This window comes from Caretta caretta, chromosome 9 (assembly GCF_965140235.1).
Source record: "Caretta caretta isolate rCarCar2 chromosome 9, rCarCar1.hap1, whole genome shotgun sequence".
In the NCBI taxonomy this organism is placed as follows: domain Eukaryota; kingdom Metazoa; phylum Chordata; order Testudines; family Cheloniidae; genus Caretta; species Caretta caretta.
The window spans coordinates 47,076,160-47,101,816 of NC_134214.1; the positions used below are offsets into that span (position 1 = coordinate 47,076,160).

The 25,657-nt window shown below is 41.8% G+C and overlaps 1 protein-coding gene across 2 annotated transcripts in view; it reads left to right on the forward strand.

Moving 5' to 3' along the window:
- Positions 1 to 25,340, forward strand: part of HS6ST1 (heparan sulfate 6-O-sulfotransferase 1) — a 273,400-nt gene extending 248,060 nt beyond the window's left edge. For both annotated transcript variants that reach the window (XM_048863785.2, XM_048863786.2), the window contains one exon: positions 18,287 to 25,340. In XM_048863785.2, the coding sequence (XP_048719742.1) occupies positions 18,287 to 18,995 (709 nt within the window). In that variant the 3' untranslated portion in view covers positions 18,996 to 25,340. The remainder of the gene's footprint in view (positions 1 to 18,286) is intronic.
- Positions 25,341 to 25,657: the final 317 nt, after the last annotated feature.

Sequence of the window (25,657 nt, forward strand, 5' to 3'; positions counted from 1 at the left end):
CCTTATGCTAATTCTTAAACCTTAATACCTATAGCAAAGCCTAATATACTTAGTCTTTAGTTTCTTCTACTTGTATTAGACCTTCTATAAGCATTCTTAAGCATTTGTAGCATAGAGATGATAGGTTAGTCAGAAACGTACCCTTTGGGTGTGGCACTTATACACTTATTAGAGATATACCCCTTCCAAGATCAGGTCAGGGGTTAGAAGTTGATGAGCCTGAAGCAAAAACCCAGCATGGAAAATTGCAACCTGAAAGAGTTAAGTTTTGGCAAAGTTATACACAACTGAAAACAGGGTCTTATAATGGAAAGTGTTGGGCAACCCTGAAAATAAGCAGCACTACTCACACACGTATAATATATCCCTGCTATGGAATCCTGTAAGGTGGTTCTAAACTGCAGCAGAAAAGAGATGATCATCTATTAAATTTTATTGGGCCTGAGTTTTATTTATATTCAGGTCCCTTTGCACCACTCTGGCAATGCGAAAGGACCTTGATATGGATTTAAATGTGACATACTCCCATTTTAACCTTTATGCTGGCAGAGTTATGTAAAGGGGCCTTCGCCTTAAGACAAGGCCTTAGAATAAATTTGAAAGGTTGTTAGACCTGATGCTGGGTGATTTTCTGTAGAACTCTATTGTGGAGTAATATTAAACAGCAGTCAGTATTTCCTGGTCTTGTACATTTCTTCAGGCAGCTGAAATGGGTGAGATCTGGGCAAAGCCTATAGTCTTAATATGAAAGATTGTAAGATTTCAGATGTGGAGCAGGAGAGTTCAGTTTGGCCAGCCTGGGAATCAAATGTAAATTCACAAAGAAGCCATCAAATTATTTTCCACCCACCCCTTCAGAAATGTGCGTTCTAGCATTTAGTGCTTCATATTGTTTTCTGGGAGACTCATATTCAGGTAAAAGTTCCCGTCTCCCAGATACCTTTTGGGCATGTGTGGGGGAAGGGGAAACCGGGCTTGTGTTACTCTACAGGAATCCTGTAGGCTGGATTGTGACTAACACTAATGTGTCTGCACAGGGGAATCAGTTTGTCCACCACACACACACACTCACACACATGCAGCCTCTCCTCACATCGTGTCACAGGTGCAGGAGGAAGAGTAGTGGTGAGGAGTGGGCAGAGCCAAGGCTCCACCTCTCCAAAATGTGCTGGTCAGCGGAGCTGAGACACAATGAGGGGGCAATAGTCTACATATGATGAAAAACCTGTAGCAAAGTATTTTCCCCTTCAACTCCAGGAGCAATGGGGAACAGGGGAAGAATTGTGACTCCTTCATTCACAGTCCATCCCTGGGTTTCCTCACAGAGCACCACAAGTACACTCCACCCCACACTCAATGCTTTAAGCCTCAATCTAGTCCTCCTGGAGCAGTATTAACAATCTTGGAAGACAATCCATGCAATCTTCACATGGAAAAATGGTGGCAGAAATGTAGGGTGTTCACAGATGGGCGAGTGATATAGGGATCCTGCATGGGTTCAGAGAATTCTTCAACAATGAAACAAGATCAGAATCCAACCCAGCACAGCTTCTTCAAGAAGTCCTGTGGAGGAATACAAATCCAGTGCAAATTTGATTGTTGATTGCCTCAGGTGAGATGAGGAAGAAACTTCCTAAGGGCTGGTATCATGTAAGTGCTTACTGCAGGGTTTCTTTCACCTTCTTTTGAAGCATTGAGTTCTGGCCCCTGTCAGGTGCTGGGATAGACGGATCACTTGTCTGATTTAGGATGGTTATTCTGTTCTTCCTAGAATTGTGTAGCTAATGAATTTAGCAGCCATGTTTAGACAGTTCACTCAATGTGGTGATTCACTCACTGGAATGATTGTTTTTGTTACCTAGTTAGTTACTGTGATAGTTTCTGCTGGCCTGCTTGAAATGGACTGTGGCAACCCAAGTTGGCAGACAGAAATAATGCTATTTGCTGTAAAGTAATTATACCTCGTGCTCCATATTCTTCTTTTTTTTTTTTTTTTTTTTAATAATTAAAACCTTAATTTCCATCTCAAATCATGCTTTGGTGTTTTCAGGCTAAAGCAAAAGAAGTTGAAACCAGGAATTGACCTACTGTTTCCAGATCAGCAATTTGTGAAAAATAAGTAACGATGCCCATAAAGTCTCCAGTCGGGTTTTCAGAAAGCAATGGGTATTCATTTCTCTAATAGAATAATGAATAGCGTGGCCACAATCAATCTGCAGTCCTTCCTGTGGGCCTGGCAATCCCATTTACAGTTTTAAGAACAAATTGTTAACCACGCTTTCACCATCTCTGTAAATGTTGTGCCTCATACAGAGTACTGTCCTGATGTAGGATCAGATGTTGTACAGTACATGTCCACTGGTGAATCGTTTATATAAGGCCTGGGGGTGGGGAAGAGGGGAGTGTTCCTTCATCCTAGGAAATAGTACCTTTTAGACACAAGCTGTCCATTTTCTTACTCCTGCCACTGCAAGGAAAATTATTTTCTTACTATTAAAGACTTGGACAGGGGCACATTATAGCTGGTAGCATGTCTTTCCGTCTTGAAGACAGGGTATTCTTACGGCAACATAGGGATATTTTATTGTGCTGGAGACAGATTTTTTTCCCCAACTAATCCTGGTGCCTACAGCTGCTATCACTCCCTAAAAAGCAGGGAAGGAACTTCTGAACATCTGTAACAGCTACATTAAGTGGTGTGGTTTATTGTAGAATTATGGATGATGACGACTGGATTACTAAATTGTAAATCAATCAACTGCACGCTGACAATATCCTAAACCATGAGAGGTGAAACAGAAACAGACAGTGATTGGCTGAACCAACTGGTGACCTCTCTATCCCCAGTCATTTTTCTTTATTGTTATTTTGAAAAGATTTGAACCCTACATAAAAATAAATTTAAAAAAAAATTGATGTAAAGATCATTTTTTGTTGCTGTGAATAGCGACACTGATGTTCTGGGGTGCAATTCAGACCAGTGAGTGGTTATGTCACTGCCTGCCTCGTAACCTAGGGTGCTTCACAAAGCTTTGGTGTTGTAGCTCACAACCTGGGCCTACCAGCATGCAGGTCACACCCTGAATGTGCTGGACAGCCCTGGGTCAGCAGCTCTGACCCCAACGGCCTGCCCACAGCCCCACTCTGTCTGCCACTTGCAGGGTGCTTCCCACACACCCCCATTCCCGAATTTCCCCCAAACGGTGTGCTCTGTGCTGTTCTGCCCTCTCCTGGACAGCTCAGAGAAATAATATGGTAAGTTTGTTCCTCTGAAGACACAGAACACATCACAGCTTATTAACTTAGCTGGGAATAAACAGACCTTCCCTTTAAATTTAGCACTGTGTTGGTTTGTGGTAAAAATTAAATAAATGTAGTAACAACAGGACATAGGTTAAGTGATGCTAAGGAAAAGGAACAAAGTTAAAAAGGGTTACACTCAAAAGTCTAAAACTTAATCTCGCAAGATCCAGGTTGTTCAAGATATTATCTCTCACCAGTCATTTTTCTTCCCAGCCATGGCTGACTTTCCCTCAGTCAGGACCTTTCACAAAAGCACCAGGTGCTGGCTTCCCTTGTCTTCATAGGTGAAAGGTCTTTGCGTAAACAGGTTTTTTACCTATATTCCGTTCCAGAGACTTCAGCAACCCACTCCATTGAAAGGACCACACAGTACCACCACTGATATCCAGGATTTTGCACACCTAACAAGCAATCCAGTTCAAAGGTTTTAGCTGCACAGACAGGATTTAATTCAAGCTGTATAGTTGATTATTTTGATCTGGTGTTTAAGTGCTTTTCTGTGTAATTAAGTAGAGGAACAGTATTAGACAGTGGCAGCTCAAAGTGATCTTAACGGTAAAAGTGATTGATTAGTGGCTCTGCTTCCTTTGGGATTATGTGGTGGCTGTTTGTCGGCATCAGCTGCTCCCGAGCTGGAAAGCATTAATGAATTGAGAAGAAGGTGCTCTGATCCTCTCCCTAGGCCACACCATCATTTTGCACAAGAAAAGTGAACAACATTGCAGGCACCTCTAACTGCGCTGATTTAGACAAGGGATCTGTGTGAGGGAAGGAAGGGCCAGGCGTCTTGCTTGTTGTTAATAAGTGCCTTTAATTTGCACCATTTGGGATGTTAGTTCAACTGTAAATTGTATTGCCGATCTGGGGTTGTTCTGTCTCACTAGCAGCCCAATGCTGCTAGCAGGTGTCGTGCAGCTGAGCTCTTTGGGTTTGGGTTCTCCTAGTAGATTGCACTGTATGTGGTCTCTGAATGGGTTGCACTGCTCATTGTGATCTCTGTATTGAGAATACATTGGTTTTGTGTTACTCTGGCTGGCTGGGAGTTGGAATCCATTGAGGGCGGTGGATGCTTGGGGCTTTTCATTCTTATTTTTCAAAGCTGTGTCAGCATTTTGAGTCTGTTTCTTGAGTCTTCTCCAGCACTGTCACCTGGGAGAATGGGGTTTGGATTTAAAGCACCTTGCATTTTTCTTCCTACTTAGAGCTCTTTCTTATATGGTACTAACTTCCTTGATTGTCCCTTTCCGTCTGAGATTAAGAGCTTGATTCAGCTTTCGCTGAAATCAATAGACGGTCTCCCATTTACATTGAGGGGAATTGAAACAGTCCCCAAACACCTCTAAGAAAATGCAAAAATTTGAGGCATTTGCATTGAAGCCTCCTGATACAAAAACTGAATCCCTTCAGGTTCTGACAGGCAGACTGCTGTACAATTATCTTACCTAAGTGGTTGCTTTACATTGCCTAATCTTCCAGCCTATCTTACTACCCTCTTTCCTTTTTCTCCCTCCCTCCCAAATAGTTCATCATGGTTTATCCATAACACTTCATGCAGAAACTTTTCTTACCCATTGCACTGTTGCTCTAGAAATGTTCCTCGAGTGTCTCTGCCTGTGATCCATGAGTCACTCAGAGAGAAGGCTAACTTGCAGCTCAAAGGAGAATGGAATTTCCAGTGTAGCAGCTTTGTTTGTCACTGATCTAGACAAGGTACCTTTGCATATTGCATGACTTCTGCTTCCTCTTCATTTTTGCATTATTTCAGCTTGCTGCCAATGTGCCTTCTCTGTGGCAGACTCTAGAATGTGCATCCCTCTCATAGATTCATAGGCCAGAAGGGACCATTGTGATCGTCTATCATTTAGTCTGACCTGCTGTGTAACACAGGCCATAGAACTTGCCCAAAATAATTCCTAGAGCAGATTTTTTACATAAACATCCAATCTTTATTTTAAAATTGCCAGTGATGGAAAATCAACCACAACCTTTGGTAAATTGTTCCAATGGTTAATTACTCTCACTGTTAAAAATGTACGTCTTATATCCAGTCTGAATTTATCTAGCCTCAGGTTCCAGCCATTGGACTGTATTAATCTTTCTCTGCTATATTGAATAGCCTATTATTAAATATTTGTTCCCCAAATAGATGGTTACAGACTGTGATCAATCCTCACCCCTTAACGTTATTTTTGTTAAACTAAATAGACTGAGCTCCTTGAATCTATCACTATAAGATGAGTTTTCTAACCCTTTAATCATTCTCATGGTTCTTCTCTGAACCCTCTCCAATTTTTCAAAATCCTTTTTGAATTGTGGACATCAGAATTGGATGCAATATTCCAGAAATGGTCGCACCAGTGCCAAATACAGAGACAAAATAAACTCTCTACTCCTAATTGAGATTCTCCTGTGTCACACAGGGAGTTATGTTCAGCCAGCAGTCATCCATGACCCACAAATCTTTTTCAGTCACTCCTTCCCAGGATAGATTCCCCCATTGTATAAGTATGGCCTATGTTCTTTGTTCCTAGATGTGTGCATTTACATTTAGCCATATTAAAACACATATTGTTTGCTTGCACACCAAGCAAACTACATTGCTTTGTATCAGTGACCTGTCCTCTTCGATATTTGCCACTCCCCCAATTTTTGTGTAATCTGCAAACTTTATCAGTGATGATTTTGTTTTATTCCAGGTCATTAAAATAATGTTAAATAGTGTGGGGCCAAGAACAGATCCATGTGGCAGTCCACGTGAAACATATCTGTTCAGTGATAATTCCCCATCTACAGTTACATTTTGAGACCTACCATTTAGCCAGCTTTTAATCCATTTAAAGTTTCCCATGCTCATTTTATATCTTTCTAGATTTTTAATCAAAATGTTGTATGGTACCAAATCAAAAGCCATACAGAAGTCTTAAGTGATATTACTTTTATCACCCAAACTTGTAATCTCATCAAAAATATTTCAAGTTAATTTGAGAACTTTATTAATTTTATTTTCAGTAAACCCATATTGATTTACATTAATTGCATTACTCTCCTTTAATTCGTTATTAAAGAGTCCTGTATCAGCTGTGCCATTTTCTTGCCAGTAATCAATGTCAAACTGATAGGCCTATAATTACCTGGGTCATCCTGTTTGCACTGTTTAAATATCGGCACAACATTAGCTTTCGTCAATCTTTGGAATATCCCAGTGTTCCAAGATTTCGTGAAAATCAATATTAATGGTCTGCCCAGATCCTCAGCCAACTCTTTTAAAACTCTTAGATGTAAGTTATCTGGACCTGCTGATTTAAAGGTTTTTAACTCTAGTAGCTGCTGATTATTATCCTTCTGTGATACTAGTGGAATGGAAAGAGTGTTATCCTATGATGAGACTACATCATCTGTGAGATATGCCACAATGCAGTGCTGATACTTAGGATCACCTATGGATCCCTGCCCACTGACTTCAGAAGCCTATCCAATCTTGTGTCTTGGATCCAGAAAGACAGCAGACCATCCTATTGTCCACTTGTTCCTTGCTGAATGTTCTTTCTAGTCTTCTGAGTATTGAATCCCCAGTAAGGATCATCTGTCCTCCTTGGACAGTAGGAACACTCTTTGTGGGCAAGCTTGCTTTCCTTACAAGTTTAGCCAAGTTGCCATCCATGCCTGTACATCTCTCCATTCCCTTGAACTAGCTGGATCTTGAGAGGTATATTCCACAGTTTCCACATTGAGGACCTGGGATCATTTGGAAACTTATAGCTGTCTAGAATTTATCCTGGTCCTCTTCTCTTTGATGGTCACAGCCTGCCCGTCCTCATGTGTCTTCAGCTGTGAAGAATGCCACTGTGACCTCTTCTTTCTGGTAGTTTCAAACTGCCAGGCCTCCATTCTGATCTCTCTCTCTCTCTCTCTCTCTCTCTCTCTCTCTGACGCCTTGGTGGCCAGCTCTTTTCTTTCTTGAGTCAGGGGTATTGGTGTTTCCTGAATCCGGCAGTCTGGGAGATTCTCTGATTCTCAGTAATGTCTCTACTTAGCCCTCCAATCCAAGAATCTTTTCCTCCAGCACAGCCACCAACTTGCTCTTCGTGCACAGAAAATCCCACCTGGTCTCAGGCAGGAAAGGAAACATGGCACATCTTTGTAGGCACTGTTCCATCTCAGGCCATCTTAAAATCACGTGTAGAGCTGAACTTGGAAGGAAAGCCTCTCACACGTCCTCCAAAACTCTCTTGTTTCTGTTCTTCTGTTTGCATCTCTTCTTTCTGAAATGTGCCAGTATTAAATGCAAAACACTGTTTCAGCACACAGAGGGTTAATTTTATTTGTCTAATGTGTATTTATCGGTTTAAATGTATCTAGATCTGGCTTGATAGCCCAGAAAGCTGGAGCCCTAAAGTTGTTGTTCTTTAAAACTGCTATAGCATGGTTTACAGTGCAGATTTCCCTGCAGTACCCTCCCAGTGTGGCTCTGTCCTGATGGAGAGGAGAAGAGAGTAGTTCAGCCTTTCTGCAGAGACTAAAGCTTGTGATGGCATGTTCTGTGATGTGGACACTTGCCTCCCGAGGCGCTAGAAATGAGATCCTCAACTCATTCCATATACAGGAGGTCACTGTACAGACGGTAACTACTTTCATCCACTGCCAATCTAGTGTGAATTCAAATTGCTGTCACAGAGGTTGAAAAGCTCTGTGGCTCATTACCAGTCATCCAAGCCATACAGTGTTCCTCGGGGATTAATTTATTTTTTAAATAAGTCTAATATAGAAAAAATATGTATACAAAAGCCTGGTAAACCGCTGGTCACACTGGTTTAGAACTAGCAGGGCTGTAATTGGTTTGTAAAAATGTTAATACCGTCACTTTGTGTAGCGCTAAAATTAACAGAAATGAAAGCCTCTGTTATACAGCCACTTAAGTGAAGGCAGTGAAAATATTTTTACAGCGAATGTAAACATTTTTCCACCTGAAATTTCCCATTATATGATAGGGAAGGTATAATAAAAGCTGAAAAATGCGAAGAGTGAAAAAAGAATTCCCACATTCCCACAATCTGTCCTGTGCCAAAATAGATGAGACTCTTCTGGTGGTGAAACTTTCTCTTGCAATCTGTCAGCATTCAGATGTGCTATTGATCAGCCAGTTTACGAAAGTCATTCAGAGATCACATCAAACTTCTTGAGACCTCAGAAATGTAATAAAGAGAATGCAGTTGGGTATTTGATTTGTAACTTGCCATCATCTTTGGTGCCTGGCTTGAGTAGAAGACACCATTTCCGAAGTGTGTGAGCTGTGAGGGGTTATGATAATAAAGGACAGCACTTGCTCAGAAACATTACAGGTAACATTAGCTTTTAGTGGGTTCTGAAGCTCCAGAGGATTTTGAAATGCTCTCCCCCTCCCTCTTTTGTGTGTGTGTGTTTGCACGTGCGCACGCACTTGTATTTTGCCAATTCTATTCACATCTGTCACTTTGACAAATGAACTTGCAATTCACTCCTAAGGTTCATAACAACTCATGTTTTTGAAATGAACTCCTTTCAGAAAGATCATGCAAAAGGAACTCCTGTGCTTTCATAGCAACTGAATTCACATTTTCAAAATATCCTTGTTTTTGTTTTTAACCACCTATCCGTGTCCATTTGGTGTAGATAAATTAATTGAATTGTACTAACTGAGTTATAAAATAGTCATACAATGCTAGGATAGTGAGAACATCAAATACCTAGATAGATAGATATAGATATAGATATAGATAATAGTATACTCTTAGCAAATCTAAACTAGAGATGTATGTAGGACAGTATATTACCTACAAGAGCTCATTAATACTCCATAGCATTGAGATCTTAGGTAAAGCTGTATCCTTACTTCATATATGGTGGAAATTACTTTTCAGGCTTCCATTCCTGATAGCTTAGGAGGAATTAATATCCAGCCATTCCTGTATTCAGGATGCCCCAACTAGAGTAACATTCTGCCAGTGTTGCCAGATGTTCTGCCTTTTGAAGGAGTCTCACTTTTGCCCCACAACCCTGAAGGGTGCAATGCCTCCTGAATGTCGAGACTGGCTAGATATTTTCTCCCTCCCCTCCAGTAGAAGCCCATGTTCCAGCCACCTCTTCCGGGCTCACTCCAGCTCCTGTACTCCAATTCTTCAGCCCTTAAGAGTTCTGCTGAACAGGAAGGGAGAAGTGTTGTAGAATTGGGCACTCGCAGTTTAATTGGAAAGAGGAGTAGAGACTGTTGGCCTGCAGCACTGTCAGCCTCCCCATCTCTCTCTCTCACACACACACACACACACACACACACACACACACACTTAATACTGCAGAGGGTGAGGTAGGGACCGGGGCATGCGTGGGAATTTAAATTTGACTGTTTTGGGGGTGGGGGCACATTAGAGCAGCTGCCAAGGGCTGGAGCAGCCGCTGGGGCCGGGGCTGGACCAGAAATACATATTTTTAGATTAATACTGGGGGGCACAGTGCCCCTGCTTGTCCCCCCTTGTGCATGCCCCTGGATAGGGACCTATCGGGGGAGAGCATGTGAAAGACAGGAGTGAGGAGGAGGCAGAGAGAGCGAAGTGGGGACAGACGCATGAGCAAAGGCAAAATTCCAGGCTTTCTTTATTATACATGTTAGACCAGCAAAAAGAGGCACAACCCAACGTTTTTTCCTTTGCAGGTCAGCTTGCAATAGGGATCACTCACTCTGAGCAGTTGTTATCATGTAACAACTGTGTATGCCGATACAAGGAATGTATCATGCACAGATGCACGTTTTTTCCTACTGTCAGATTCAAAATTCAACATTTGAGTATTCCAAGTTACTGTGACCCTCTCCCTCACTTTGGTTGGAACAGAATACTTATGGCAGTTGGCCCTCTCTAGATCTGTACAAAGTCACATGGAGGTTTCTGTTGGTTTGGTTTGTGTAGAGTTCTCGCCATAGCCATTACAGTCTTCTTTGAACCAGCCTGACCTATTTTAAACTGTGGCGAGGTGCCTATGTATTCTTTCTCATGCGGACATCACAGGGGGAGTCAATTTGGAGCAATTTGTGTAGCTTCAAGGGTGGCTGAGACGGATGAAAAAAATGCTTTTAAAAAAATAATTTATTCCTTCCTTTTTCCTTCTTCCCTTCCTTTTTTTTTTAACACTAAGTTGTGGCTGCTTTTTTGCCTCCTTCCTCGTGGTCTCAGCATCTGCTATCCTTTCTGCAATGTTTTTGAGGAGGAAGCCTTGTGTTCAACACACACACACACACACACACACACACACACACACACACACACACACACACACACACACACACACACACACACACACACACACACACACACGGCATTCCAACGTGACTTCTCATGTTACAATGAAGGCCTGTGTCACTAAGGCCCATAATGCAGTAAACAGGAAAAAACAGCTGAAGGTGTATGCCCTTCCTTTTGTGGTTTCTGTGGTTAGCCAGAGATAAATTCTCATTCAGCCCCATGTTAGATATTTCTGGTTATTATAGAGTCATAGGTAACTGAAACATCTGTGGTATTTAGATAACAGATTTTAATTGGTTGTAAAATAAGGAAATACAAACCATGGATACTCACTGTAACAAGCAACTACAGCTGTTGAGTCAGCTCTTCCATTTTTAACTCTGTTCCTTCGTTCAGTTTTTACATGTCCATAGCAATTAAAATGTGCTCTAAGGGGTGGCATCTATGCAAGGTCACAGCCCCAGCATCCAGATATATGTATACTCTGCCAACTGTACAGCTGATCCATTTTGAGGAACTACATTGCTCAGCCTGTTGCCTTCTAGATTAATACAAATCCAGACAAGGGACCTGATGCAGCTGTCTATGCTAAATCTCTTCTGTGGCTAAATAGAACCTCTGTCTCCAGGGCTGGCAGATCTGGGCCATTCACAGACTCTAAAATTCACTTTTTAAAACGTTTTTAAAAAATCAGTTTGTTTTTAAATTCTTTTTAGCCATTATACGGGGAAAAAAGTCACTGTGATAGAACCCTTCTATTGTCCCTCTCTGTTAGCAGGTTAATTACTACTGACTCATTGGGGCAGGTCTGGCTCATTAGACGGCTCTGAATGGACCAGAGGTAAGAGAAGTTTTATGGAAGGAGCAGCTATGATCTGGGATTGACAGGTCCTAAGGAAAGGAGTTTTTGGAGCAGCCAAGCCAAGGCTGGAGTTTGTGATTCTTTTTGAGTCACCCCTTTTGATGGTAAAACCCAGCTCCAGAAGGAGGTGATTTTTTGACTCTTTACAAGTGGGAAGTTAGTTTGAAACTAGAGGGATGGATTCTACCTGCTTTATGTCACCATTTTGTATTTATAAAACTATGAAATGTCTCTAATTTTGAAAAGCATACCTGTGAACCTGATTTTACTCAGGTGATTATTCCATAATAATCCAATTTCTTGTTGTTTTGTCAGGAATTTTTTTTTAATTACTATATTATGAGAGCATTATTTTCCCCATTCCAGCTTCCCCAAAACTGAAATGTTCCTAAGAGCATTAGATCTGGTGCACCTATAAGCACCAAATCAATGGACCAGTGTATCTGCTGGATTAGTGTCCAGTATGTAATGGGATGCTTGCAAGCATCATTGAGTCAGTGACCTGTGAGCTCAGAAGAGTGTATATGACGGTACTGAGTAGGTCACATAATAAAGAATTCTACCTTTTTAAAAAATAAAGGTCTCAAGAGCACAGGCCATCAGGCAAAAGAAATCCAGCTATGCAAAATAAATGCAGGTATCAAAGCATGCATTGGCTTGATATGTAGATGTGGTGGTCTACTGAAAAAATAATAAAGCTCTAAGTATGTATTTACATGAGTTGAGGACAGAGTATTGACCTTAATACTGAATTTCCTGGCTTTAGTTGATGTGTCACAATTTTTATTTAAACATAGGAGGGGTTGTTTGTTTGTTTTTCTTTTTGTCTATGACTTTAAAAGGGCTCCAGGAGGTTATTGTGTGTGAAATGAAGGAAGTTTAAATGAACACCATATGGGAGGAAATAGACTGAGGAAAATTAGACCTATTTGTTACCAAAGGAAGTGATCATTATATATGTATTAAATTACAATTTCTACCAGAGAGAGCATGTTGTTATGGAAGAGGTCTGATTGTAGAAGAAAAATAGAAATTGAACAATATGGAGCTGGAAGGAACCCTAAAATAGATGGGTAGAGATTCCATTTCTTGATATTAAATAAATTGTAAAGCACTTAGGAACTTTCATTGAATCAAGTGCTTTAATTGGCTAAACAGAGAGCGTTCTCCAGTTAAATGCTTTCCACAACAAGAGACAGTTCCATTATGGCTCTAGGGGTAGGAGCAGAATACAGCTTAAATCATTATTTTTTAAGTTACCTCTGGTATCACTTCATAATAAATGTATAAAGCACTTAGATATTCAACTTCATTTAAAATGCTTGCTACCTCATTTACGGCTCAGGAATCACCAGGGAACCACCATTCAGTCCAGTAACCTCATTGCCTGAACTGCTCATTAGGAGCCATTCTGTTTTCAAGGGAGGCAACCTTGGCAAACGAAAAGTAATACTTACACAGTAATTCCCGTAATTGCCTCCGTGAGGTGAGAGTTTAAACGGTTGCTGTATGGAACAAGAGTTTTTCTTACTTTTTTATAAACAAACACTTACTTCTTTTTGCAGGCTAAACAGCAGTACAAACAAATTTGTTCTGTACACTCCAAGCCCAGTCTCCTTTTCGTTTGACAGATGGGAGGCAGGCTCACATAGGCCGTTTACAGCAGGAACTGACACACATTATGGATTGAGGAACCACCATAAAAGTCTTTTAACTACAGTGAGGGTACACATGGGCTTCGCTTACGTAGAAGCCTTCTCCCCCACCACATGTCCCACACTGTACTAGCATTTCGTTTAAACCAAGCAAAGCATTCTCAGTCTTCTAAGCCAGCAGGCTCCCTGTTCAGTTCAGTTAGTTCATCAAGAACACAGGGGGGTTGGAGCCTGTTTTGTTTTGCTTTAAGGGAGAAATTGTAGCCCTAAGGCATGTTGCCCTGACAGATTGAGGTTATACAGCTGAAGTAGACCCCTGCAGCTTCCTTTTCCTCCCCCTTCTCTGGCAGGCAAGATGAAGCACTTATGAGTGGAAGCAGCTAGGCCTGGTGTTTATCTGGCTGAGAGCCACCAAAGGAAACAAGAAGGGCTTGCAGTAGTTTTGTGGGTTTAGCACAAGACCATTTTCCTGTGAGGACTCTTGAATGTTAAGTGAGAACCAGCAGAAAAAAATAATAATGTGCCCTTTTCAGCTAGATGGGGGAAATGGTTAATCTTAACAGCAAAGAGGGGATTGTACTGAAGAAGGTCAACATAAATGCTTCACTGAAATAAGATTAGAAACTTCCAGCACATTTTAATGACCAGCAGTGAGAAGCAAGAGGTCTGTATCAAAGTGGGTGGGGAATAAATGTAAATAAAATGGAGAGAACAAGTGTTCATACATAGAAGCTATTGCTCAGTTGCTAAGTCATGTTGGCTGCTAGATAGCAAGAGCGAGGCAGGAAAGTGTCATTTATAAGATGAAGGTTTTCACTTCCCATTAATGGCACAAAGGGTTTCTTGACAAGATTGGCCCAAGGAATTATTTAACTATTATTTGTGCTATAGTGGCACATAGAGGCCCCATCCAAGATCAGGGCCCCTTTGTGCTAAGAGGCTGCACGTACCCGTGGTCAGAGACAATCCTAGCCCACAAGATAAATAGACAAGATGGACAAAGGAAGCATTGTTCCCCCTTTCCAGATGGCAAACTGAGGCACAGAGAGACTGACTTGCCTGAGGGCAGTTCGGAAGCCTGCAGCAGAGCCAAGAATTGAACTCAGGTTTTCTGAGCTCAGTACAGTGAGTTTACCACAGGACCATCCTTCCTCTGGTGTAATGATGGTTCTTTTTCTCAATTTGCAGTTATAAAACTTGGTGGTTTTACCAAAACCATGAAAATTCAGATTGTTTTCATTTTTTTCAAACCTCTTTCCCAAGGAGGTGCATAGAAGAGAAGCCCCCAAGAATAGGGACTGTGATTTTGCCATGTCTGCCTGTGACATGGGCAAAAAAAACTCAAAGTACCTTACCAAATACGGCTTCCATTTTTTTGCTGGAGCTGTTAACTCCAAGAAGGTCAGCGAGGCCTGGCATGGCATCACCAAAATGAGATGGGTTTTTTTATGAGGCAGTGTTGAATAGGACTATCTGGGTTAGAAGAAGACCACAGTTCTGAAGTGAGCAGTGCAGTCTTTAGGCATATTTGAATTAAGTCGCTGCATAGGGCACCCAGCTGAAAGGAAGGGGCACTCACAGGTGCATGTATGGTATGGGTTTATTTTATCTCTGATGACAAAAGAGAAGTTCACTAATCAAGTGTTCATAAATTTCAAACTGCTGCTGTCAAGTGGCAATGCCTGTGTTTTTAACCACACGGAAGAAAAATTCTAGGCTTCAGACTTTCTTATACATTGTTGCTATGGTAATAATAATACCTCTGCCAACTGTTGCTAAAAGATGGGGCGTGCTGTATGGCTAACTTTTCTTTGAAGTTAAGTGTAACTGTAAAACATCTGTTTGGAGAATTTGAAAATCTTGGGTTAAAATGTTCATACTTGGGTGCCTAAAGTTAGGCTCCTAAATCCATCATTATTCACCTAGATCAGGGGTTCCCAAACTTGGTTCGTGGCTTGTTCAGGGTAAGCCCCTAGCGGGCCACGAGACGCTTTGTTTACCTGAGCGTCCACAAGTATGGCCGCACACAGCTCCCAGTGGCCGCGGTTCACCATTCACAGCCAATGGGAGCTGCGGGAAGCGGTGGCCCGCTTTATAATTCTCTTTGTCTCTCTGTACCCTTTGTGTGGCTTTTTTTCGAGCTCCCTTTGGTGGCCTTGCTGCTTCTAGGACTTTTTCCTCAGCTCAGCATAGTTTCTGAATGCATCACCATTTACCTAGTCCTGCTGCTGGTATTCCAGTCCCCAAAGGTGCATCCTCCTTCCTCACCAGCAGATCAGCTTCCATCTTTTGAGGAGAAGTGGTTGCTACTTCAATCTTCTGTTGTGCTGGAAAGTGAGCCCTCCAAATCTTCCAGTATCATCGGTCTCCTGTGCCCACCATACCCACGATGCCACCCATTGCTGGAATCTTAGCGAGAGACCACACATTGTAAATTATTTGCTAGTACTCCCCCTCCATTAAAATAGCTTTTGCAGTAACACTGGGGAGAAGGGGATATTGCTTTTTAATCCTTTCACTGCTGTGCCCGACTGCAGCTTTTGCACGGTACCAGGATGTAGCATAGTAATGCTGAAGTGCTAGTTTTCTCGGTTTTAGTGGAATGTTGGCATTTCAAGGCATTATATGGGGCAGCATCTGGAATGTTAGTTTTTCTTCATATACTAGGTACATTTTATCTCTGCAGTTAAGAAGTTGACCAGTAGATGGTCTTGTGGTAAAGGCACAGCACTGTGGCTCAGGATATTCAGATTGAGTTCCTAGCTCTGCCACAGACTTCCTGTGTGACATTGCCCAAGTCACTTAATCTCTCTGGGCCTCACTTCTCCATATGTAAAATGGCCATACTAATGCTTTCTTTTCCCCACCCTTGCTTACTTAGATTATAAGCTCTTCAGGGCAGAGACTATCTCTTCCTATGACTTTGTATGGTACCTAGCACAATGAGACCAGAACTTGATTGAAGCTTCCAAGTGCTACCGTTATCCGCATAAGATACAGTTTTATAACTACTTCATGAAAAATGCCCTTTGGATTCCATGGCAGTAAATTAAAAAAATAAATAAAAAGTCCACTATAGTTCACAAGTCAAAAAATGTGAGCTGTGTTTAGTGTCAGGGTCTGTTACTTGAACATCTGGCATCCATTGTGGCTTTCTTGGTCTTTCCACTGTCATATTTTATCCCCCTCTGTTAGAGGTTTCTTAGCACTGCTTATATAAACCAGAGCTGCATCCCAGTCAGGGGAGATGAATCATTATTATGGGTTGCAATGTAAAAGGAAGAGAAAGAAACTTAAGGGAGGTTCCTTCCCTCCCCACCCCCATTGTACAAATGTTTCTGGCACGGGGTGAGGTTGAAAACCTCCCGTGAATAGCCAACATGCTTACCAGCTGTGGTCACAAAAACAGAAAGTGAAAGAGTAATTGGGGTGTGATCCAACAGCCACTGAAGTTGATAGACTCTGACTCACTGTTGTGGGCTTTAGAGAACTAATAGAAAAGTGGGAAAGAAAACATTCTTTACAATTAGATTTCCTGGGCAAGGTCTGTGATGCATTTTCTTTAAATTAACTTGTTCCATCTCATACAGCAACGTGCATGACCATTAGGAAGCATAATACTGAAAGTGTTGAGAACGTATGAGCGTGCACTAACTTTAGCCAAGACAGAATTTTTACTTTGCATTTTTATTTTCTCTAAAAACAGTGCAGTGCCCCATATAACCTGCGCTAATGTCTGTCACGTTTATATCTATTTAGCTGTCCCAGTAATGCAGCAAGCTGTAGCAGCATTCCACAGACCCTTGTTTAGCAAGAAAAGAATTCTGCTCCTCTCCTCAGACTACATCCTTCTTGAAGGGCAAGATACAGAGTATCCTATGTGTCCTGTTACTCCAGTAAAGCCCCTTGTGCTCCTACCTGGAGATGACATCACACAGCCAGATAAGCCTGGGGCACCTCAGTGGATCTAATACCCTGCCTTCTTTAGCAGCTAGAAGCCTTTCACACCAAGGATCTGATCGAGTGCCCACTGAATTCAGTGAAAGAACTCTAGTGGGCCTTGTAGTCAGGCTCCAGTTAGAACTGGTAATTGGCTACTCTTATTATGAGAGACGCAGAACATTTGGGTAGCCACACGCACCATGAACTGAGGCTGCAGTGACTCTTTGCACACCACAGGGTATCAGACATACAGTTTAAGGTGCCATTTGCATTTTAATACACTCCACTATACTCGGAGCTATGAAAATATATTCTATCACTATGTATGTTGTTCTTGACTGCCTTGCCTTTGTACCCATCCCACTTGGATATCAGAATGTTTCTCCTGTTTCGTTTGCATTTGTGTGGGTCAACTGAAATGGGAGCTAGCAGGTGCTGGGGGTAGACTCCCCCCCCGGCTTATCTGTTTCCACAAAGAGTGTGTTTTCTTCCTGATTTCCCATTTAAAAAAATATATCCTGCTGCTGCTGCTCCATTCCTCAGTGCAGACTTCTGAGTTCAGTGCGGCAGCGAGATAACCGAAGTGCTAGGTGGCCCACTCAATAGGTCGGTGCGGTGATCGGGATTGGGTCAGTTTATAAATAAATCAGTTATTGGCCAGTGCTATCGCGTGAGTCTTGGCTGACTCCGGAAAGGCATGTTCGTGTGAAAGGCCAGTCAGACCCTAAAGCCAAAGTTGGTCTATGAGGCTGGTAGATCAGTTGAATCCTGATGATTTGTTCTGACATTGCTGTCTGTTGCTGGAAAGCGATATCCCAGAGAGAGATTTCTGAGTTGGTGTGACTAAAATGGAAAAGATGAGTTATGAGGAGAACATAGTCCTGGTTTCAGAGGAACAGCCGTGTTAGTCTGTATTCGCAAAAAGAAAAGGAGTACTTGTGGCACCTTAGAGACTAACCAATTTATTTGAGCATGAGCTTTCGTGAGCTACAGCTCACTTCATCAGATGTTTACCGTGGAAACTGCAGCAGACTTTATATACACACAGAGAATATGAAACAATACCTCCTCCCACCCCACTGTCCTGGTGTCACTCAGTTTGCTTAGCAGTACAGATTCTAGGAAGAAAAGAATCTGTGAGAGGTAAATTAAATGAATGTTGAGACACTGACTGTTGCTGTTCTGTGCCATAGATCCCAGCTTGCCACATTACAGTTTGTCACATGCTGAATATTTTTTTCTTCTTCTTGTAGAAAATTTTACTACATCACGCTGCTGAGAGACCCTGTGTCCCGTTACCTCAGTGAATGGAGGCACGTCCAACGAGGAGCTACCTGGAAAACTTCCTTACATATGTGTGATGGTCGGACACCAACCCCTGAAGAGCTGCCATCATGCTATGAAGGCACAGACTGGTCAGGATGCACACTGCAAGAGTTCATGGATTGCCCGTATAACTTGGCAAACAACCGCCAAGTGAGGATGTTGGCTGACTTGAGCTTGGTGGGCTGCTACAACATGTCTTTTATCCCCGAGAACAAGCGAGCACAGATCCTGTTAGAGAGTGCAAAGAAGAACCTTAGAGACATGGCCTTTTTTGGCTTGACAGAGTTCCAGAGGAAGACTCAATACCTGTTTGAGAGAACTTTTAATCTGAAATTCATCAGGCCCTTCATGCAGTACAACAGTACAAGGGCAGGCGGAGTGGAGGTGGATAACAACACCATACGGAGGATTGAGGAGCTCAATGACTTGGACATGCAACTCTATGACTATGCAAAGGACCTTTTCCAACAGCGCTACCAGTACAAGCGGCAGCTGGAGAGGATGGAGCAAAGGATAAAGAATCGGGAAGAGAGGCTTCTTCACCGGTCCAATGAGGCACTTCCCAAGGAAGAGACAGAAGAGCAAGGACGCTTGCCCACTGAGGACTACATGAGCCATATTATAGAGAAGTGGTAGCCTAGGCAGACTTTTATACTGAATGGGATTCTAGGGTTTCCTGTTAAAAGATCGTGGAAATAAAAATACAAAACCACCAACAACAAATCTTTTATTTAAAAGCAAGTCTGTAAAACAGAAGGTAGAATTCTTCTTTAAACAATGGGGTCTTTTTACTGTTTCTTACAAGACCAATGAGATTCTTAAAAAAATAAATAAATACCTAAAAAACAAAAAAGGGGCAACATTATAACTCAGATTTAAAAATGCACAAATTCAGCCACCCACTTATGAGGCCAAATACAATGTAATGTTTCTTATCCTCCCAAATTCAGAAACAGACGGCAGAGGTAGGATCTTTTATTAATCTTTTTTTCCCGAGTATAAAGACAGATATACAAACACACACATGTATATAGATAATTTTTTAAAATCAAGGTTTCCCTTTGTTTCCCTTCTTTTTTGTGGGGGAAGGGTAATGAGGGGTTATTTTTGTTTTGCTAAACTAAGGATAGTAGTGGCAAGGTTGATTGCATGCTCAGCTATTAGGGTATGATCTAGCCACAGGGGCAGCTGCTCAGACGCAAATGGCAACCACTGTTGAGAAAATGGAGCAGAATAAAAATAAAAGAAGAAAGACAGCAGAGGATGAGAAACATTAAAGCAAATTGACTGTGGCCTAGAACATATACTTAGCACAATGGTTTTGATACATTGCACTGGTGTCACACACGTACACCACTTTACCATAGTAACAATAGTTAGTGAATTCATGCACAAACATCCTCAGCTTCTGCTTCACAAAGAAGTTCCAAAAGCCAAATAAACGCCAACCAAATTCCATGTAGAATCACTCACGAACACACAGATGGAATCTTGTCACCCCTTCCCGTGTGCAGTACATTCTTTAATCAATGTCACCTGTAAACAGCACATGAAAATCCTTTTCTGTACATGAGACAAGCCAAGCAGAGAGAGAGAATAGCATCACACCTGCATGCATCAGGTAGAGTTCCAGTAATACCCCACAAGTACTCAGTTATCAATGAAGACGTGTTTATTTTGCTGGGGGGGTAGTGTGTGAAATGAGATCTTAATTACAGAGAACACATGTACTTACACATACCTAAATTTCAAAAATGCTATTTTTTTAAGATAAATTATGTTCCCAATCCTGCTCCCACCAAAGTCAATAGCAAAATTTCCACTGATTCCAAAGAGAGCAGTCTGGGACCTTGCTCCAGGGCACTAAGATTTCTTGCTATTGGTCTGAATTAATCTGGTGACAGTGCATGCTGTATTTTGGCAGAATGGCCCTTTCTGTAGATCATATTTTAAACAAGGTGCACTCATAAACCTGGAAAGGGAAATCAATGGTTATGGTTTTTAGTCTCAGGCCCTGATCAGACCAGCACCCTTCTCATTTTTAGAGAGTCTGGTAACTTTCATTCCCCAGTCCGGTGGCAGTCTAACCAGCATCTGCCTACTCACATTGATTCAGAGAACAGCAGTGGATTGTCACGTTTCCCCTACACTCTGTTTAAATCCGTCTATTTTTTGTCGTTGCTGTTGCTATTCTAAGCACTTCTGCATTGGTCTGAGACATGGAAAAGAATGCAGGTTTTGTCTGCTCCATGCATCACCCATTGTTACTTGGCCCCTAGGATCTGAACTGGCTACTGTTTTGAGTGAGGTATGAATAAAATGGGAGACACCTTGATTTTCAGAGGCTGTGTTAACTGCAGATCTAATATGACAGTGAAATCACAGGAGGAGAGGCAGAGAGATGATATATTCAGTTCCAGCATGTCCTTTCTACAGAGTTGTCTTTCCCTTTACAGGAATTCACTGAAGTGTTGCTCGCTTTGTATTTTAATTCTCTCTCTGCCTTTGCACACTACTACCAACACTGTAGAATTCAAATTGAGTTTTGCAGGGGAGGTGAGTGCCCGCTGCAGAAGCTGCCTGATTTCCATGACATAAACTCCGAGCAACACAGCTTTCTTTTGTAGGTGCTCTTCCCTAAAAGAGAGGAAAGATGACAGAGTATCTGGACAGAAATCCTGAGCAACACTTGGGGTTAAAATATAACCCTATTATGGCTCTGATCCAAAGCCCATTGAAGTCAGTGAGAGTCTTTCGTTTGATTTCAGTGGGCTTTGGATTAGGCCCTCACAGCCTGGGCCAGCACATCTTAACTTTAACCATATTGAGACATGCTAAAGTGCTATATTAGATCAGGCTTATCAATCAACACCTGCTAGTGTTGTTCTCTTTCAGGGTCTGTCAGTATTTCCATTAAGAGCCACTCCCGGTTTTCAGAGATGTATAACATGGCCATAAATATTTGCTCCAGGCTGAAATGTGGAAGAAAAACTTCCCCCTCAAAGCAATTTGGTTTGGGGGCAGAGGGTGTTACAACCCATTCCTTCACCTCTAAATTCCAGGATTAGGAATAACAGTGTTTGCTAGTTCCCAGCGCTCGTGTGTTTTGCTGTAACTAAAGAAAACATTGATTTTTACAAATGCAATTTTACAGGCTGTTTATCCACAAAACTATACATGAGCTATAAAAAGCAACTGTTTTATGTGCACACTATCAAACTTTACCCAAAGGCTTCTCACTGCATTCAGTGTTATGGATCCATAATGCACAAATGGTTACTAAACTAATCCATATTCAAAGTACGCATCCAAACAGCTCCATAAGAAAGCATATTGTGCTTGCCCATAAAGTACTATAAAAACTGGTACAGTACTGAGTTCTGAGAACAATTATTATACTGAGGGCCAAATTCTGCCTTCATTTACACAAAGGTTGACAATGAATGAAGCTGCCCAAGCAAGGTTGACAGTAGAATTTGGCCCAGTCTGTCTAGGTTATTTCTGCATTATGTGCTCTAAATAACTGGCTGAATTTTAGTGTATCTGTCTACATGGTTCAAAATTAGAAGGAACCTCTGACCTCAAGAGCGTGTCAGTAGTAGACTTTTTTTCAACATTTGCTTTGTAATATATTACAGTAACCAACAAATGAAATTAAACTACAGAGTATTGTTAACAGTTCACTTAAACCCACAAAAGGAAGAAGAGAGAGGTATGATGATTTCTAGTGGTCTAAGCTCAGTCCAGAGAGTCAGAAATTTCCATATTCAAATCCTGGCTCAGCCACATCCCTTCAGCTCTGCTTCAGTTTCCCCATCTGCTCTTTGTTAATAATACTTACCACAAAGAGGTGTTGTGGGAGTTAACTAGTGCAAAATGGTGCAAAGATAAATTCTAAGTGTGATTAAAGGAAACAAAGGATACCCAGCCCGCTATGCCCAGCTGTTTGGCCAAACCTTACACTAATTTACTCTTAAGGGCTGGGTGCCAGGCAGTAAGCTGTAGGATACATCACTTGTCTGACACAGAATTTTCTTGCTTTAGTGGGCTTAAAGGAGCTTCTTTGACATAATGTGAATGTAGTTTATTGTGATTTATATGTACTACAATTTGGAGTGGTACCAGTTTTTAGGAGCAGATTATTTGATGCTACAATAACATGAAAAATGTATGTGTAGTTTTAAATTAATAGACACCATCTGCTTTACGAAACTCCAGTGGAATTATTGGCCAGATATTTTGTTGTTGTTAAATATGTGCCCCTCTCCTCCAATACATCTCCCCTCCTGCTCCCTGAACTTTCTATACATTTAGAGCTTCTTATGTACAATCCTTCTTCATTAAGCGAGGAAATATTTCATAATGGCAGTAGGTGTAGTGAAGACAATTGCGAGATTCTGACAAAGACTCCCATTGAATTCAATGGGAGTTGAATCAGGTCCCAAGTCAATATAACACTAGCTGTTACATTGTTTTCCTGCTATGATTGCAGGGAGCTTCCAGGGAAAGTCTTCACTGCTGTTGGGATCTTTATGAAGTGTTTATGGGAATTTATCCAAGCAGTAATGTATAGTGTGAGTGGTTACATTGGAGAGCTGCATTGTTGGCACTAGTGAAAGACCATGGCCTGACTCTCCACTTTCTTAGAGTTTGTGTCATCATTACACCTGTGCAAAAAGAGGTGTGACATGCTCCCACTAGTGTGCAGAGAATTCTGATCCAGTAGCACGTTGCTTGCCCTTTGCACAGCTATAAGTGCAAGAACCAGGCCCCCGTGTGCTTTTAGACTCCTGAAAAGAGAAACGTCACTGCTTGAAATGTGTTGTTGCTGATGAGCCTGAATCTGAATGGTTATACTGAATGAGATACCTGCCCACACAAACACTAGCTAGCCAATTAGATGCCACCTTTTGTCATGCCCATTGAACAATGTGCAGTATTGACTGGAAAGGATGCTGTGTCCTGTAACTTTTTGCCCAGTCAGTCATATCTTACATTGCGGCAGAGGCAGGCAAAACAGCTCAGGACAGAGGATTCTTTGTGAATGAAATACCATTAAGCACAGGTCATTTTTCTGTTTTTTATTTCCTTTCTTCTCAGGCTGGTCTCTCTTCCATAGCATCCCTGCCTGAGTTTTTGTTAGAACACTTGGAAAGCAAATTTTGGAGTGAATTTAATGTGATTCAGACTGTGTCACTCTTGCAAGCTGCAGTCCCATGCAGGGGTGCTGGAACAATTTGTGTAGTGGGGTGCTGAGAGTCACTGAACCAAACTGTAAACCGTGTATATGATGGAAACCACTTTAAGCCCGCACCTCTGGTACCCCTAGTTCCAGCACCTATGGTCCCGTGTCTAGCCACACAAGGACGGCATAGGTAGTAGCATCAAAAGCCTCCAGTGTGCTTTTTGAACCTTTCTTACAGTTCCGACTCCATAGTCATTCGCTTCTTAGCTTTGTTCCTCTGCTGGCGTCACAAGCAAGAAAGAAGTACGGCTGTCGACAGCGATGCAGACACTTGCCCATTAGAAACTAAATTGAGGCATAGCGGCCACCTGCTCACTTGACCACTGAACAGCTATCGGATGGTATTGACGGTGTTCTTACTGAGCAAGGTATGACTTTTAGTTGTGACAGAGTTAAAAGGCTCCATTGCCCTTTATTACCAATTCTTTGAGCCAGCCTCCCCCACCGGAATTTTTTGAAGGTAACAAATAGGTAGCACTACAGTAATCTGCACACAGGCTTACTAAATGTAGTCTTTCAAAGGATATGTTTCGGCATGCAGTCCACATAATTTGCTTCATTCAAATCACAGTGCTACTGGGTTAGCTTTTGTTCTCATTTTGTTAATATTAGCATATCATGTTCCAGTAGCAGAAATGAACATGAGATTTGCTGGCTGAATGCTAGGAGAGCCAGGCCTTTAAAGCACAGCTCAATTAGCAGTAGTTCCTCTTAAAGCCATGATCAGCGTGTCCCTCACACACAATCAGAGTTATCTGTGGCTGCCTGTTTGTCCTATCTACAGGAACTCTGGCAAGGGGAATGTGGTCCTTATAAGCACGTGGGTATCAAAGCTTGCTTTGCCCACCCTAAGGCTGGTGGTTTTCAGTACAATTCTTAGCCATCCAAGATGAAAAGCATGATTTGCAATCAAGCCTTTTTCTTCCCCCAAGTCCCCACTTTCTCAGCCCTCCCAGGTGTCCCTTCTACATACTGGAGTGAGAGAGCTGTACTATAATGAATAATTTTATATTAAAATGGTTTCTGAGCATGATTTGTTTTGTACATATTGGAATATGTTTTTAACTTATTTTTATTGCCCCTTTTCATTCATTTTAATTGCTTAAAAAAAAAACACCTCAAATGTGAAGTTTCTCTGTATGTGTAGTCTGCCAGGCACATGAACAGCAGCCACAGGATTTACCACCAGTTTTATTGGTAACTGATCTGATTTTGTGTTGATGTCATTTGCTTTTGTCTGAGGTTTCACTTGTGTTCTCTTTAATTTCCACTCTGCTGTACAAGGAGTACAGCAGAGGTGGTAATAGACAATGCAGGCAGAGCATTCATTTCCTTCCCCTTTCTTGTGTGTTTTATCTACCAAGGAACTCCGTTCTTATCTCTAGGAGTTGTGTGACTGAGGGTAAAAACTAGAATTAGAATAAAACTCTTCACTCCTGTTCACCCCTCCCCCCCATTTGTAGATCAAATAGATTCAGCTTCTTTTAAAAAAGTGTTTCCATTGGGCTGAATCTGTATGGTTTTCACTTTTATTTCAGGAACTAAAAAACTGTTTAACTTAAGCCAAGTACTACTTAAAGCTTTATATATTTATTTATAGCATCCTACAAAAAGAAGTGTTAAGGTTTGTTTTCTTTTCTTTCCACAACAACAAAAATTGATTCAAAATAATAATCTAATTGTTTTTGTCTAGATCAAGAATGAATGTTAGCAGATGAAATAAACCCTAAAACCAAGCCTCTGTTGTGTGTGGTGTTCTTGCCATTGGCCTTTTGGAACCAGTGATTTGGCTGTTATTTTGACAGTGTGATATGTCTCACCAGGGCTGCCCCTACCCATATGCAAAGTACGCAGCTGCGTAGGGCACCAGGAAATTTGGGGCACCCAAATTTGTGTGCTTGGGGGCAGTTTCCCCATGCCCCCCTAGCCAGCCCCTCCCTCCCTCTCGGAGGCCTGGAGTCAGCCTCCCCTCCCTGCCCCAAGGCCCCACACTCCCCCCCCCATGTGGGGGGGCTGCATAGGGCCCCAGAATAGCTAGGGACGGCCCTGTGTC